Source organism: Patella vulgata, chromosome 2 (assembly GCF_932274485.2).
Source record: "Patella vulgata chromosome 2, xgPatVulg1.2, whole genome shotgun sequence".
NCBI lineage: Eukaryota > Metazoa > Mollusca > Gastropoda > Patellidae > Patella > Patella vulgata.
In genome coordinates, this window is record NC_065880.2 from 84,347,854 (window position 1) to 84,366,315 (window position 18,462).

At 37.7% G+C, this 18,462-nt stretch overlaps 1 protein-coding gene across 4 annotated transcripts in view; it reads right to left on the reverse strand.

Moving 5' to 3' along the window:
- LOC126812083 (lethal(2) giant larvae protein homolog 1) overlaps positions 1 to 18,462 on the reverse strand; it is a 56,566-nt gene that overhangs the window by 22,367 nt on the left and 15,737 nt on the right. For all 4 annotated transcript variants that reach the window (XM_050538266.2, XM_050538264.2, XM_050538267.2 and 1 more), the window contains exons 4-10: positions 15,707 to 15,788; positions 14,250 to 14,359; positions 7,799 to 7,945; positions 5,185 to 5,341; positions 3,741 to 3,916; positions 1,786 to 1,958; positions 609 to 826 (exon numbers count right to left, since the gene is read on the reverse strand). In XM_050538266.2, coding sequence (XP_050394223.1) covers positions 609 to 826; positions 1,786 to 1,958; positions 3,741 to 3,916; positions 5,185 to 5,341; positions 7,799 to 7,945; positions 14,250 to 14,359; positions 15,707 to 15,788 — 1,063 coding nt within the window. The remainder of the gene's footprint in view (positions 1 to 608; positions 827 to 1,785; positions 1,959 to 3,740; positions 3,917 to 5,184; positions 5,342 to 7,798; positions 7,946 to 14,249; positions 14,360 to 15,706; positions 15,789 to 18,462) is intronic.

Sequence of the window (18,462 nt, forward strand, 5' to 3'; positions counted from 1 at the left end):
TCTTTTACGTGCATGCCAATGTATACATGGGACCTCCGTTTCTCATCTCATCCGAATGACTAGACAGTTGTCCTTGTCAGGCCCTCCTTCCAGCACCACTGACAAAGGGGAAACCACGTCGGAAAGTCCCGATGAACTTTTTCTGCGAATGCAGGGATCGAACACACAACCTCTAGGCTTATTAGCCCATACAATAAAACAGTTCAGACAAGCCTTCAAAAAATTCTGAAGGGGGAACGAGGATTTTTGGGGGGTTTGTGATTTCAGCTTTTAAACATTGATATTTTATATTAGACATTTCTCTTGAAATGAAATGGGGTTTAACGTCCTATTGTTCTGCTCCTATACTGGGCTAATGAAGACGGGCATACACCATACAGTGTGCTATGAGGGAAATTTTACCCGGCTGCTCTTATATCGAATTCCAAATGCCAAGGGATCTTGCATTCAATGTATACACGGGACCTCGGTTTTTTCGTGACGTTCGAAGGACTAGACAGCTGTCCTTGTCAGGCCCTCTGTTATGCACCACTGACAAGGGGAAACCACGTCGGAAAATCTGGATGAACTTTCTCAGCCAATGCAGGGATCGAAGACATTTCTCTTACCCTGGGTGAAAAGTTCTTTAATTGAGCCTCTCCTACATCATTAATCTTCTGCCATAGCTGATCTGGAACGTTTGCGATATGTTGAGAACAAGTGATAGCGGAGGAATGGATGCTGTTTAAATATGGTAGTCTGAACGTCGGCCAGTTGACAGAATCAAGATCTATAGCTACTATTTCTTCTTCTGCTAATACAACTAAACTGTGGGGTTCATCATTATCTGCATAATAGAAATTATAAATCACATAAAGGTACATATTCCTGAAGCAACGACCGTAAGTTTTATAACATCTAGACGTTGCTAAATTGGCATCAATACTATATACCGGAAAACACCATTTTATACTGAATACCGGAAAACACTGGAAAAACACTAAATACCGGAAAACACACTAAATAGGTTACCCAGAGACTGGCACCCTAAATAGGTAACCGGGAGCCTGGTCCTCTGTGTGCCTGGGTTAGGGTTAGTTTCAGGTTTATAGTATAGCCCTTCTGCGGGTTATCTATTTAGGGTGTTTTCTGGTATTTAGTGTGTTTTCCGGTATTTAGTGTTTTTCCGGTATTCAGTATAACATGGTGTTTTCCGGTAAATAGTATAGCCCCTAAATTTTCCTGTAACTCACGAACTTATAGCTACGTTATCTACCTTTATCGCCGACACATGAACAGTAGAGACCAATCAGGCTTTGACACAAACACTCAAATAAAACATGGCAACCTCCATGGAAACCTCCATGGAAACCTTGATATTGAACTTTGCAACTCGATTATCACAGGTAGACATTCTCTTCGAAACGTCGCCCAAATGAATAAGTAGCTGTTTTTCCATAAGTATGTGTTATAGTTTATTGCACTATCCAGTTACTAAATGCCTCTCAAAGATTATTATCAAATGAAATGAAATGGAGTTTAACGTCCTACTGTTCTGCTCCTAACCTGGGCTAATGAAGACGGGCATACGCCATACAGTGTGCTATGAGGGAAATTTTGCCCGGACAGCGGCACTACGGCCTACTCTTATATCGAATTCCAACTGCCAAGGGATCTTTTACGTGCACGCCAATGTGTACACGGACATTGGTTTTTCGTCCCATCCGAACGACTAGACAGCTTTCCTTGTCAGCCTCTCCGTCCTGCATCACTGACAAGGGAGTTTTTATCAAATTAATATTGTACCTGAGCGATCATCTGGAGTATCGCTTTCATCAGCTCTTGATAAAATAATAAAATCTATAATTCTTGATGTAAAATCAAATACAGTGTGGTTCTCTCCCTGCATCACGGTAACGGTATGTTTATCACCGTAACTAGCTCTCGGCATACCACCAGAAAATATCAGGAATGGATCGCTGAAATAACAGAATCGTGTTAATAATTGGGGTAACCTTGTTAATGACAAAGCGGCAAGACTATATACCGGAAAACACCCAGAAAACACCATGTTATACTGAGTACCGGAAAAACACTAAATACCGGAAAAAACACTAAATACCGGAAAACACACTAAATACCAGAAGACACCCTAAATAGGTAACCCAGAGCCTGGTCCTCTGTTTGCGGGGAGTTAGGGTTAGGGTTAGGTTTTTCCGGTGTTTTTCAGAGGACCAGCAGTGGGTTAGGCTTTTCCGGTGTTTTCCTGAGGACCAGGCTCAAGTTTCCTATTTAGGGCGTTTTCCGGTATTTAGCGGTATTTAGTGTGTTTTCCGGTATTTAGTGTTTTTCTGGTATTTTCCGGTATTCAGTATAACATGGTGTTTTCCGGTTGTTTTTCAGTGTTTTCCGGCATATAGTATTGCCCTGACAAAGTGCACATACTATATTATCGGGTTAATGATAATCGATGTGACGTGTACATACTATAATTGTGTTAATGATAATCAGGGTACACGAGAAGCATGTAGGGGTCTTTAGCTGTGGGAGGAAACCGGAGGACCCAGAGAAAACCCACCAGGTTAAACAGGCGACCCTACTCCTGTCATGTACAAGCAGGGAATCGAATCTATGTGACTTAACTCAATGACAGACAATATGATGTAGTGAACACACCTTTAATCCATTCGGCCACCCAACACCCTGTCTATCATTATATAACACATGACACTATTTTATGGAATACAAGTTACTTGAAGAAGGGGAGAGAGAGAGAGAGAGAAATGGGGTTAAGTCCACTGTCCACTGACACAAACTAGGTCATTATCAAGAGAGAGAGAGAGAGAGAGAGAGGTCATTTTGGGACTAAAATGGTTCAATTTTTTATTTCAATAATTTGCATGCGCGTAAGGGTCTTTTAGCAGTGGGAGGAAACCGGAGGACCCAGAGAAAACCCACGAGGTTGGACAGGTGGCCCTACTCCTTGTCACCTACAACCGGAAAATCAAAACTACGCCAGTTGACTCAATGACAGACTTTAAGATACAGCGTGCACACGCTAACCATTCAGCCATCCAACCCCCCTCTTTACCAAGCAATGAAAGACAACCATAGTACAATGAAGATATATATAAACAAAATATGGAACAAAGATAAACATCTATATATACAATCAGAGATTCCATATAATTGTGTCATTTGTTATTCTCATCCAGTTACTAAATGCCACTTAAACAATTTAATCATTTGTCCAATATAAAACCCAACTTGCTTAATTATTTCAAAAGGAGATTTTTATTTGGACAGCGTTTTTCAACATTTCTTAAAAATCAAATTGCCAACGGTTCTTTTATGCGCGCTGATACTCTGTATATTAAACCTCAGCTTTCTGTGCCACCCAAAAGATTTGAGGCAATGAAATGAAATGGGGTTTAAAGTCCTACTGTTCTGCTCCTATACTGGGCTAATGAAGACGGGCATACGCCATACAGTGTGCTATGAGGGAAATTTTGACCGGGCAGCAGCAATATCGGCTACTCTTATATCGAATTCCAACTGCCGAGGGATCTTTTACGTGCATTCTAATCTATACACGGGACCTCGGTTTTTCGTATCATCCGAAGGACTAGACAGCTGTCCTTGTATTTGGGGCAATTTCCTTGTCAATTACAGATAGTGTTATAACAGAACCCATTGTGTATAATGTAAGAGGACTCAGTGGACCCAACATTACATAAAATTTTACGGAGGATTCTACTTACGCTTTGGCCGTTTTACGTTCTAATTTGGTAATGGCTTTACAAGGGAATGGTCCGTATGGAGTTTGTTCTTCCTTGGCTTTTGATGCATCACTGACACTCCAAATACTATAACTACCATCGGAATGAGCAGATGTAAATTCTGTTCCGTTGCGATGCCAAGTTAAACTCTCTAGTTGCTGAAAACATGATTTTTTGTTAATAAAAAGTATAAAGTTTACCTGTCGGTTTCTATCAACAGGTTAGCAGTTAAAACTGGTCAAGGTAAAAAAGAATATAGTACAGAATTGGTTTCACCTAATGTATTATTTCAATTAGTGATGGGACAAGTTCTATGCAACTCATTTATTAATTTATTTGACTAAAATCATTATTATACACAATGTTAACTTGTATTACACATACAACTTAGATATCTATGACCTACAGTACAGAAGTCAAGAGTTTTACTGAAACAGGAAAACAATAAATGATTTCCATCGCTAGTTTCTAAGAATTATCAACACGTCATTTTGTTGATATTTATTTCACAAGCCATATTTAAATACTTGGCAGGTCAGATCTGGCCTGCGGGTCGTATGTTTGATACCCCTGCTTTAAAGATACATTATGGGAGATTCGATAACAAGTTGGTAGTTCTCACTATCATAGTTAAAAACTAAATAATGTAAAGGCAATTTGCTGAAAATTTTATTCAAAATGATCCACTATGAACCAAGAACTAAGCAATTGAAATTTCCGCCTAGCCTCGGTCATCATTACTAAAGTCAGTATGATAAACAGCATAGTCTCGATTATCTATTTAATCGTTAAATCGTGAAGGAAAGTTATGCAGTAAATCGGCTCATAATCCACTAAAGATCGCAGGCTTGCGATTCCATCTAGAGTTGATTATGTCTGGATAGGTTAATTAATGTCTAATAATTTAGATAACTTTTCAGGCTTAAGCATGCATTATGCAAGAGCAAATTCTGCTTATTACAAGTCTTTCTTTAGGCCTGAAATGTTATCTAAATTATCAATTAGACATTAATTAACTTATCCAGACCATAATAAACTCTCGATGTCAAGGCTAGCCTTCGATGTTGGCTGGAATAGATTCCTATATGACGCGAACGGCCGTTGATAATTAAATCAGAAAAAGTGGATAAACGAGACTATGCTGTTTATATTAATGATTTTAGTAATGATGACCGAGACTAAGCAAAAATTTCACCCAATTCTTCCTCGGCTCATAGTGGATCAATTTGACTGAAATTTTCAGCAAATTACCTTTACACTATCTAGTTTTTAACTATTATAGTGAGAACTGCCATCTCTTTATCTTATCTCCCATAATGTATCTTTAAAGAAAGACCTGCAATAGCCAGATTTAGTTCTTGCATAATGTATGTTTAAACAATACGTCCACCCAACAACATCTCTAATGTATAATAATGATACTTACCCGTGACACGTTATAAGTCTGATTAGCATTACTTTCCTTATTATCCCATAATACTATTAAACCACGATTATAGCCAATCAGAAACTTATCTGGATTGGTAGGATGTACTGCAATGGCTTCAACTGCTCCAGGGTTAACTTTAAAATCATCTGGAACACTACAATAAAATAAACAATACAGATGGAGAAAAAAATTGTATTTCTTTAACCAAATTTCTTCGGCCTTCAAATCAAATTATATAAAATACAGTCCTACGAGCCTAAAGGATTTTTTTTTTTTGTAACACATTAATAATTATCAAAATTTCTACCTCATTCGTATAATGAAATAAAATAGGGTTTAACGTTTTATTATTTCTCGGCAGCAACTGGACTTGTGAAACAGCTATATGCCGTGCACAGAGTTTAACGAAATTTATAGTTAACAGAACCGACCTTAGGCATATGTACTGCAGCATGCCATCTCATGTACTGTGTGGATCGAAAATGAAATGAAATGGGGTTTAACGTCCTACTGTTCTGCTCCTATACTGGGCTAATGAAGACGGGCATACGCCATACAGTGTGCTATGAGGGAAATTTTGCCCAGACAGCAGCACTATCGCCTACTCTTATATCGAATTCCAACTGCCAAGGGATCTTTAACGTGCATTCCAATGTATACATGGGACCTCGTTTTTTTGTTTCATCCGAAGGACTAGACAGCTGTCCTTGTCAGGCCCTCCGTTCTGCACCACTGACAAGGGGGAAACCACGTCGGAAAATCCAGATGAACTTTCTCGGCCAATGCAGGGATCGAACACCCGACCTGCAGGCTAGCGAGCCAGTGTCTTAACCACCTAGCCACCGTGTGGATCGAACCGCAGTACGAAATTTGAAGTACTGTGAACCGAACCGTGGCATGTATATCGTTGCATCGTTGGAAATAGTGCCACAGCCTACCCATATTTCTATTATACTATTCAAAAAAAGTAGGGGATATTTGATTTTTAAGTGTTATTAAAGTCACCTAATGAAACTGACGAAGAAACAAATGACAAAATGAAATGAAGTTCACATTCATCGATTTATTCCAAATGATCGTTAGACTAAGTAAGGCACAGACTGACCATTATAAGGGTAAAATGATACCCGGGGTCAAACAGAAAAGTTACCACAGCATCACAACCAAGTCAGTAACGGGTAAATCCTCCTCTGTTTGCCAAACAAGCATTGATCCGACGTGGCATACTCCTAATGAGACGTCTAAGGTAATTTTGGTTCAGATTGTCCCATTCCTGTTGCAACGCAGCAGCAAGTTCTTGGACATTGGCAGGACGTTGTTGACGTTGACGTAACCTCTGTCCAAGCATGTCCCAGACATGCTCGATGGGGGAGAGGTCGGGACTCAGTGCTGGCCAAGGTAATGTGGTGATGTTCTGTTGTTGGAGGTAACCTGTAACGATCCTGGCCCTGTGACATCTTGCGTTGTCATCCTGGAAGATGAAACGGCGGCCATGACGTCGTGCGAACGGCACAACATGGACTGCCAAGATGTTGTCCCGGTAGTACTGGCCTGTAACACGCCCTGCAACAACATGTAAAGCCGTTCTTCCAGCAACAGTGATGCCTCCCCACACCATAACAGAACCACCCCCAAATCGATCATGTCTGATGACGTTAACGTCTTGGAAGCGCTCGTTTCGACGACGCCACACCCTCCTACGTCTGTCCAAAAAATCAACGGTGAACCTTGACTCATCTGAAAACATCACATTGCTCCAGCGTCGATTATCCCAGTGTTGACGATCCCTACACCAACGACGTCTTGCCTGAATGTGATGATCTCTCAAACAAGGGATCACGCGAGGACGTCGGGCGCGAAGGTGACCCCTATGCAGTCGATTCCGAATCGTCTGGCCACTCACTCTCACACCAGTGTCTGTTTGAAGACGAGCGCTGATCTGATTTGCTGTGATGACACGATTTCTCAAGGCCAAGGTACGGATAAATCGATCCTGGGCTTGAGTTGTCGCCCTTGGTCGACCTGAGCGTGGTCTGTCCTGTACAGATTGTGTATCACGGTATCTGGACCATAGCCTGCTTATAACAGACTGAGAAACATTCATCGTCCGCGCCACAACCGCCTGTGTTGTGCCGATCTGTAGCATGCCAAGGGCACGTAACCTTTCATTTTGGGTAAGCCGACGCATATCAAAATTTGTTTTCTGGTCACTAAAACAATTAAACTGATGTTTCCACCCTGGAATTCAATGCCACAATGACTGTAACATTCAAAGTCAGAGTCGTGCAAATCTTGGGTTGGACCCCCATGATGATCCCAAGCATCACCTGCATTCCATGCGGTAGCTATTGGTGCGTTTGGGCGTCACATGTAACTGGAAATGTTTCTTCTGTTAGGTTCTATAGTGACTTTTTTCGTAGTCATTTGCATATTTTAGTATTATGCCCCCAAAATCAAATATCCCCTACTTTTTTTGAATAGTATATGATCTTTAAGATTCTGGTAATTTCAAAATGTTCACAAATTCAAATTTTTTAAATTAGTTTATTACTTTTTCACTTTGGCTGGCAAATTTAAAGCAAAATTAGTTTGGGATAATTTTTTGACTTACTTCTGCATAACAACATCTTGGTATATGACTTGTTCACTGAGTGAGAAGTCTTTGACATCCAGTATCTGTATATTACCACCTTCAGTACCGAGAAATAACTGTTCACCATTAACCGATAGACAACATGTAGAAACAGACTTAGTTTTACTGGAAGAACAAGACAAATTATTTAATTAGACATTGAGATTTTGGTCAAACGACTTTTCCTAGACAAGCCTGGACTTCAGTCACCTGTGAGACTTTGTCAGATACATATTATCCATCACGTAACGTTTTTATTATAATATATACATTATGTGATGTTTGTCTGACAAATTCCTGACGTGTACCTGCCCACCCTTGTATATATATTATGACAAAGTTTGTGAAAGGTATCTGATGCCCACCTGTGTATATACATTATGTGATTTGTACCTGAAATATCTGACAGGTACCTGATGTCAACTCTTGTAGATATACATTGTGATAATTTGTACCTGAAATGTCTGACAGGTGTCCTATGTCCAGGCTTGTATAGATATATATAATATATATGTTGTGTGATAATTTATACTTATGATGTCCAGGATTGTATATACAGTAAACTTTGCATAAGTCGGATCTAAGTGGACTGGCCAATTTTATCCGAGTTAAGCAAAGATCCGAGTTAGCCGAAGATGTGTAGCAGACAAAGTCTGTGACAGGTGCCCTATGTCTAGGCTTGTATAGATATTATATATATATATATATATATATACACGTTGTGTGATAATTTGTACATGAAAAGTCTCTGTCAGGTGCCTTATGTCCACCCATGTATGAAAACTTGAAAAGTTTGGTACAATTGTCTTTATGCCCAGGTTTGTTCATGGGGTAAGAAAGTTGGACCATGTCCAAAACAACCTTCTGGTTTTCAGCAAGCTTCAGCAAATCGATTCCAGCAACAAAACAGACTGCCCCAGAGGTCCGGTTCCGAGATTGTACCAGGATGTTTTTACTCTTTGTTTCGCTGGACACAAATCAAATGAGCTGAGAAAAACTAAATAAATTTCTGAATTTGAATGTTTTTATTGGGTTTTTTTTCAAATCTGTGAACTAACAATCTGTTTGAATTGACACAAATTCAGTCTAAAGCTTGTGCGTTTCTGCTGCCTTGCCGCTGTAATCGATGAGAGAGAGAAATGGGGTTTAACATAAACTCGACAACTAGGTCATTTTGGGACTAAAATATGGTTTAATTTTATTTCATATATTCGCTTGCGCGTAGGGGTCTTTAGCAGTGGGAGGAAACAGGAAGACCCGGAGAAAACCCACAAGGCTGGACAGGCAACCCTACTCCTTGTCACGTACAACCACGGATTCGAATCCCTGTGAGCTGACTCAATGGCAGACCTTATGATACAGCGCGCACATGCTAACCATTGGCAATCCAAAATCCCCTGTAATCGACGCTCGTATAAAAGTCTACATAGATAATGTGCTTTATTCAATATCAGATTAAACAATCTTCACTGTCTAGTGATTCATGCATCAATTTATTCCTGTAATAATTTCCACTTGACATTTACCACACCTATCAAACGATTCGAAAATAAAAGGAGATTATTCAACTTATTTTAATGCATGTAATTTGATATTTATTGTACAGCTGTATATTTTAATACGACAATAACTTGTATTAATAATTGACTAGGTGTGAATCATACACCAACAGGTGGTACAGTATAATTACTATATAAATGTATGTTAGCATACCATCAGAGAATATGAAATGTTGTTCACTGTCCTGCACCGACTAGGCTCATGAAGACAGGCTGCAGGCACCATACAGTATTTTAGCATACCATCAGAGAATATGAAATGTTGTCCACCGTCCTGCACTGACTGGGCTAATAAAGACAGGCTGCAGGCACCATACAGTATTTTAGCATACCATCAGAGAATATGAAATGTTGTTCACTGTCCTGCACCGACTAGGCTCATGAAGACAGGCTGCTGGCACCATACAGTATTTTAGCATACCATCAGAGAATATGAAATGTTGTTCACTGTCCTGCACCGACTAGGCTCATGAAGACAGGCTGCTGGCACCATACAGTATTTTAGCATACCATCAGAGAATATGAAATGTTGTCCACTGACCTGCACTGACTGGGCTAATAAAGACGGGTTGCAGACACCATATAGTATATGTTAGCGTACCATCACGGCTTCTTTTACATTTTTACATGCAAGCCAATGTGTACAGGGGACCTCGGCTTTTATCCTATCTGAACGACTATACGTTGTCCCTTTGCCAGGGACCACTGACGAGGGGGAACCACAAAGGCAAATCCAGATGAACTTTTTCAGCCAATGGAGGGATGAAACACGCGGACCTCTAGGTCAGCAAGCCAACGTCTTATTTATTGAGCCAAGGAAAAAAAATGTCTGGCATTACTCAACTATAGATACCAGTAGTAGTTCACAAAAATATGTGTGAAGGCAATCTAACAGAAAAATGGGGTTTAACTCCACTCGACACAAACTAGGTCATTTCGAGACTAACATATGGTTTTAATTTTATTTCGATAATTCGCTTGCACATAGGGGTCGTTAGTAGTGGGAGGAAACCGGAGGACCCAGAAAAAACCCACGAGGTAGGAACGGCGACCCTACTCCTTGTCACGTACAACTGGGGATTCGAAACCACGCCAGTTGACTCAATGACAGACCTTATGATATAGCGCGCACGTGCTAACCATTTGGCCATCCAACCCCCCAAAGTCAATATAAGGCTGCCTAATATAGTTTTTCTGAGTACAACATTCATTAAATCAAAACTTGCCAGTAATAATAATCGAGGGAATTAGTTTTATGAAGTAATATGAACTGGTCATGTTTGGGTGGGAAGTAAAATGTCGAGTGGACGATGGATTAACTTCTAACTGCTGGTGTTTTCACACAACTTAAACCACTTTACACAAGTAAACAATCAATAGAAATTGGATTCCTGTCAGGAAAAACAACACTTCAAGACAGAATTTTGTTATATTATTAACCTCATATACAAACAAACCACATATAGTTTGCATGCATTGAAAACTGAAAGCACACTACGTGTAGTTTAATGGTACTGCACGAAGGCATAAGTCTGAGGGCTGTATCAATATATTACACAATGTCTTGCTCAGGACTATTAAACAACTCAAAATCCTATCCTGCACCTACATTTCAATGAAATCATTACACTAGTCTCAATAGTTCTTCTAGTATAAAATAATATATGGTTAGCATTGTGAAATAATGGTTTGTCAACATCAAAGAAAGACCTGCAATGGGGGGTGGGGGTGAGAGATAGAGAGAAATGGGGTTAAACGTCCACTCGACACAAACTAGGTCATTTCGGGACTAACATAGGGTTCAATTTTATTTCCATAATTTGCTTGCGCGTAGGTCTTTAGCAGTGGGAGGAAACCGGAGTGCCTGGACAAAAACCCACGAGGTTGGACAGGCGATCCTACCAGGGCTGCGGACAACCAGTATCGCAGCGCAATTTGAAATACACATTTTGTCCGTTGCTAATCAAAAATTAAAATTTAACGTTTTTGATTCGCAGTAACTGCGAATCATTAATATGCCTGTCATTTTGGATTTATCCACATTTCTCAACACTTTCAACGTGTATAAAATATCAAATAAATTTTATAAACAAAACGGAATTCTCCGTGTGACATTTTCTTCTCGAACTACCCAGACTCAATTCATTATACTGTGTAATACAGGGACCTAACTCTATGAATCGGGTCTATTAAACCGGAAATAGGGAATCAAGTAGTACCACTCACATTGCGAGACATGTCAATTTCGAGTAATTATTTCAGTATTCAATTTGAAAAAAAATAAATTCAGTGTATCCCACACGTATTGTAAATAAAATATAAAAAATAAATACGTGTAAACGTATTGTAAAATGAGAAATCAAAGCAAGAATTCCTGTAAACTATTATTGTTTAAATCGCGTGCGTCTAGTTAATTGAGATTATTCGTAAAATACTGCGTGCTTCCGATTGAACAAAAATAATAACACACGATAAAAAGCAGACGAAAATGTTTTCTAACGAAGAAATAAGAAGCCACTGCCAAGAATTGGCTTCAGACATAAGGCCTAACCAAAAGTCTACATTCATTCAGAAATGTTCACAGCTACCTGTAGAAGTGCTAAAATTCTAAACTAATCTTAAGAATGAAATCTAATCATTTGCTATCAATTAAAATTAAAATAATCTTGTTATTTAGGTGTTTTATGTTGAAACTGAAAAACTGCTAATCAATTTTTAAATTTGCTAATCAAATTTGGCCAAATTGGACTTTTTGATTAGCAGTGCTGCTAATCATCTGTGAAAAATTACCGACAGCCCTGGATCCTACTCCTTGTCACGTACAACCGGGGAATCAACTGCAATGGAGAGAGAGAGAAATGGGGTTTAACGTCCACTCGACACAAACTAGGTCATTTTGGGACTAACATACGGTTTATTTATTTATTTCAATAATTTTAGCAGTGGGAGGAAACCGGAGGACCCGGAGAAAACCCACGAGGTTGGACAGGCGACCCTACACCTTGTCACGTACAACCGGGGATTCGAAACCACGCCAGTTGACTCAATGACAGGCTTTATGATACAGCACGCACGCGCTAACCATTCGGCCATCCAACCCCCCGCAACTGCAATGGATAGACTTAGCTCTTGCATAATTTGCATGTTTAATACATGTCTGGAACAAAGTCAATAATGTCCGATACTAGGTTAGTAGTACATGTACAACCAATATAATTAAATCCCGGCCTGACCCCGAGTTCACAAAGCATTCTCAGACTTAAGTTGAGAATTTACTCAACTTTAAATCACTGTTTATGAGAAATATCCTTGATCCATAAACAAAACTTATTGATGTATTTGATACAAAAGTTTTATAAAGGGCTATATTTTAGTTAAAATAACGGAAACAATTTTGAGTAATTAGACTACAATATTATACGGTCATTTTTACTACACTATACTGTGCCTACTCAACTAGAGACGTTTAAAATTGTATGTAGTTCAACCCACTTAAAATTCTGAAAGCAAGTGATTGTTGACTTCCACATAGTTCATAGTTCAATTCACTCCACATGGATTGAACACAAAATCCTGAGAATACAAATGTGTTGACAGACTCGTGTTGATGTTAGACCTCACGACATATTTAGCATTTACATCCTAAAACCAAACATTAAATCCTAAATATAACTAATATTCCTTCCCCCCACCCCCACAAAAGAGAAATTGGGTTTAACATCCACTCGACACAAACTAGGTCATTTCGAGACTAACATATGGTTCAATTTTTTATTTTCAATAATTTGCTTGCGCGTAGGGGTCTTTAACAGTGAGAGGAAACCGGAGTACCCGGAGAAAAACCACAAGGTTGGACAGGTGACCCTAGTCCTTGTCGAATACAACTGGGGAATCGAAACACCATTTGACTCAATGACAGACCTTATGATAGAGCGTGAACCGCTAACCATTTGGCCATCCATCACAAAATGAATTCAAATCCAGTATATTTCACAGGCTAGCGATGGCATCGAGAGTTGATTATGGTCTGGATAAGTTAATTAATGTCTAATTAATAATTTAGATAACATTTCAGGCCTAAAGAAAGACCTGCAATAGGCAGATTTAGCTCTTGCATAATGTATGTTTAATTTGCATGCAGCGTTACATGTGAAATATTTGAATCGAAAATCTTGAACTCTTAAGAGCTGTCAAGAAGTCAAACCCTAACTTAAATTGAGGTCGCCCAAGGCGAAACCAATTACATAACCAGTTTCTCTACCTAGTGTTAGTAAAATTCAAGTAGATTTCAATATTTACCTTTCTACTTTACTCAAGCATGAAAACCAGTCATTTAAGTTTGTTTATATTTAAACTCATAACAGGTGGTTGTGACCCAGGTAACAATTGTTTAATAATATTTACTAAGCAGTTTACATAGCCTACTCAAGGTGTTGAACAAGGTGAAAATCTTATCAATTGAAATGAAATGGTGTTTAACGTCGTACTGTTGAAGATATGCTGTGTAGGAAATTTTACCCGGGCAGTGGCACTACAATCCACTTTTATATCAAATTCCAACTGTCAAGGATTCTTTTACGTGCACGCCAATGTGTATATATATATATATATGCAAACGACTGTTCATTTTTCATTGCTGGGCCCTCTGTAATTATTCACAAATGAAAAATCCTGAGGAGACAGAAATGGGGTTTAACGTCCACTCAACACAAACTAGGTCATTTCGGGGCTAACATATAGTTCAATTTTATTTCAATAATTCACCAGTTACTCAATGACAGACCTTATGATGCATTCGGATATCCCCCCCCACCCCCAAACTATTTTGAGAGATGAATAGTCAATTATAAAGATAGATAAATGCTATTTACCTGGTTTCAACATTGTAAGATTTAATTTCTTCTAGCACTGTTTTACCACCTCGTACATTCGTCTCCCAAAGATGTAAAGAATTATCACTACAAAAACTCACTAATCGAGACTGGAAAAAAAAACACAAAGTGTCACTTTAATTTTATGAATGAGAAGGCTGGAGGGGAAGTGTGTGTGTGTGTGGGGGGGGGGATCCCACTCGGCAAACCTCAGCAAATTCCAGTACCCTACATCTAGCCTCGGCTATATGACGAAGTACATGTACGCCATCGGAACTACTTTCAAGTTCCCGGATTACCATCGGCGTTGCCCATGAAGACGCCTTTGAAAGATGTTTTATCATACAAATATTTCAAAGTCTGAAGCTGTTTTTCTTTCAAATTTCGCACTGAAAATTCTACACACGCGCAATTTTGATAACACCTTTTTAAAAGCAATAAGTAAACTGTATAGGTGTAGGTACATACACATGTACATGTATAACTTAGTCATACAGCCGAGGCTAGATGTAGGGTACCGGAATCTGCCGAGGTTTGTCGAGTGGGGATCCATGCAAGATATACCCACATTTTGCAAGGACAAGCTAAAACGCGATTTTACGTACAATTAGGGGCCATAACCCATGAAGTTACTGTCCGATACATTGCCAATATCGAAAAGAACCAATTCTTTGGGACATAAACCCATATTTCAATTTCGTCAAAATCAGATTAAAATTGTGACTTGTAGAGTGTCCACAAACAAAATGTGAATGGACAAATGAACAGGGGCACCAATAATATACATATACGCCCACATCAAAATGTGGGCATATAAAAACTGGGTGTCAACTATATACATGTATCACATATGCTTTATGAATGAAAAGGGTGGGGAACATGTCCATTAACAAATTAACCCTTTAAATTTCAAGATTATTTTGGGGTTTCAACTAGGAAAAGCATATAGTTAAGAATATATCCTGCAATTCTTTAAATTGAAGAATAAATCATACAAATGTATATATTTTTGGAAAGATCTTGAATTCCTCTATTCAGTGGTATAAAATATTTAACGACATGTATGTCATTTTTACTTATAGGTCATGAGCTGCAAAATGTCCTCCTGATTAACGTTCCGTCTGACGGTTAAAGGGTTAATATAATATCTTTCGGACATTTTTAATTCTCTTGCATTAATTAAGATTTTATAATGATTTACAGTATAACCAATATCTACAATTTAATTGCTGATTCATACATGTATAATGATAATCAAAACAGACTCCCAGTTTTCATTAACAGTGTAGTTGACAAAACAAGTTACCTTTGCTACAAGTAAATAGTCATTAAATTCATAGTGTGTATAATTTCAAAACTTATGTAAACGAGTCAACGGAGTGCATTCAAATACATGTACATGACTTGACTTTACATTAACGTTTTTTCAAGTCAACATAAATTACATCTAAACTAACCTGTTCTGGTAAGAAAAATAACTGGACAACTGTGACATCTTGATCATGTTGTGCTGTGAATTCTACTCCTGGAGAACCTAGTCTATCATCTAGTCAAGGTCATTAAAAAAGAAATTTATTCATCCATAGTATAATGTACATGTTCATACTAAACTCAAGACTCTACAATTACCTCTGTTTGAGAACAGACTAAGCTAGTTGACTGACATTCAAGTCCTAACAGACGATTTTAGTTCAAAATATTAAAAGCATTAATTTAATGTATTTCAGGGATTTTTGGGAAGTTTTATTCCGCTTACATTTAATAAAACTGAAAAGGTTTATTTAGTCTTGAAAACGTTGAGAGAATACTCTTCGAAACGTCGCCTAAATAATTCAGTAATAGTTCTTCCATAAATTAAATATGTTTATAGTTTATTTATCTGGTCAGTTACTAAATGCCACTTCAAGAATAGAATATCGAAGTAGGTAGTTCTGTGTGCAGAATGGTGCATACTATGATCTTTTTCTATGGAATTCACTACCATTGTAATCAGACGACAATTGTCATATCGAATGCTAATTTTACTATTAGGACCCTTTTATGTTGCATAATGTATGTATTTTATGTTGCATAATGTATGTATTTTATGTTGCATAATGTATTTTATGTTGCATAATGTATGTATTTTATGTTGCATAATGTATGTATTTTATATTGCATAATGTATGTATTTTATGTTGCATAATGTATGTATCTTATGTTGCATAATGTATGTATCATAATGTATGTATCTTATGTTGCATAATGTAAGTATCATAATGTATGTATCTTATGTTGCATAATGTATGTATATTATGTTGCATAATGTATGTATCTTATGTTGCATAATGTATGTATGTATTTTATATTGCATAATGTATGTATTTTTAAACAAACATTATGCAAGAGCTAAATCTGCCTATTGCAGGTCTTTCTTTAGGCCTGAAATGTTATACATGTATAAACTATTTATTAGACATTTATTAACAAAACAAGACCATAATCAACTCTTAATAGCATCGGATACTCGAGATTTAACTAGATTAGAACGGTTCACCATTTAAAAATTTAATCTAAAAATGGGAAAGCGAGGACATCTTGTCAAAACTACAGTTATAACTTCACTCAGAATGAAGTAATCTGAATGAAATTTTCAATATTTTCATTTTACATTATCTATTTTTGAGCTGTTATAGTAAGAATGGTCAGCTCTTTATCTAAATCTTACATAATGTATCTTTAATTTATCTGTATATTATTGTGTACATGTACGGTACATGTCAGATCACCCTGTTATAACGTACCTCTATACTGCAATATAAATATACTCATTTGTACTTTACATAAGCACATTATAGGCGTACATGTAAATACAGAATAAATTACTACATTTACATAATAAAACGAAACTACAAAGAACATCTAAGGACTTGAACAAAAAATGGCTTAAAATTGGCCTTCAGAGAAAACTTACATTATATAATAATACAGTTTTTTATTGGAAGTCTGAAAGCCTATTCACTAAACCTTTCAGTTATATTTGTAAGCCTTTTAAAGGAGCTAAATCGCTAATATTTGTGACTTTGATACAAATGGGTCGTAACGCATATAATAATGTAATATGAATATATATTAACTGATTTACATTCAACAAAATATGCCAGAAGTCTCAATCGAATGGCAATCTCTAAGTGTCTGGTTATTCCAGTCTAAACCGATAGTATTATTGTGCATGCTATCCAGATAAGAATATGACATCACTGTTTGATGCGACTTGTGGAATACATGTATATCTAGCCTCGTTCTTCGAGTCCCTTGTTACAAATGGTGCTGAAACGCATTATGGTACACGATTCGTGTACCAATGGTAAAATGTTTATTTTGTTTTAAATATTGAATATGAGAAGCCCATCTTATTCCGGTAAGATCACAACATCAATGTTGATTTAATTTGACAAATAATTTTTGTTTTCAATGTCGAAGACTTTAGATGATATCGAGTTAGTGAATTAGCTACTTTAAATTAAGTGTGTACGTGCGGTGACATAAAATGTGCTATTCGATGAACAGAGTGATAATTAGGTTTCTTAATTCTATTATTCGGCCAATAACACCTCATGTACGCAACAAGAAAATTACATCAGAACTGTCAAACTACCATGTCAGTCAATTACTCATTCTATCTGGTCTTTTACAGATCTATTGTGGGCACTCGACATTCTTGCATTATTTTGTCGTGTAATGGAAAATGAGGGTGAACGAACGTGCTTAACGATTACACAATATCACGCCATTCAAATATGCCAACGCTAACACGACCGCAGAAATCTGATATTCACGCTCCGTATTGTTTCCTTGCAATGATTGACAGTCAATGTTCTAGAAGAAAAATCAATAATTTTACAGGCAGTAAGTGATCAGTGTTCTTGATAAAAATAAAAAATATTATTATTCTGGTTGTTGAAATTCATCAACAAGTGTTTCCAACAGATGCCAAATTCATTACATATGGTTTGTTTCAGGTGTATCGGAGACACGGTGGCTAAGTGAATAAGACGCTGGCTCGCTAGTCTGGAGGTCACGTGTTCGATTCCTGTATTTGCCAAGCAAGTTTATCAGGATTTTCCGACATGGTTTCCCACAAGAACAGCTGTCTAGTCATTCGGATGGGATGAAAAACTGGTCTCGTGTATACAGTGGTGTGCATGTAAAAGACCCCTTGGCAGTTGGAATT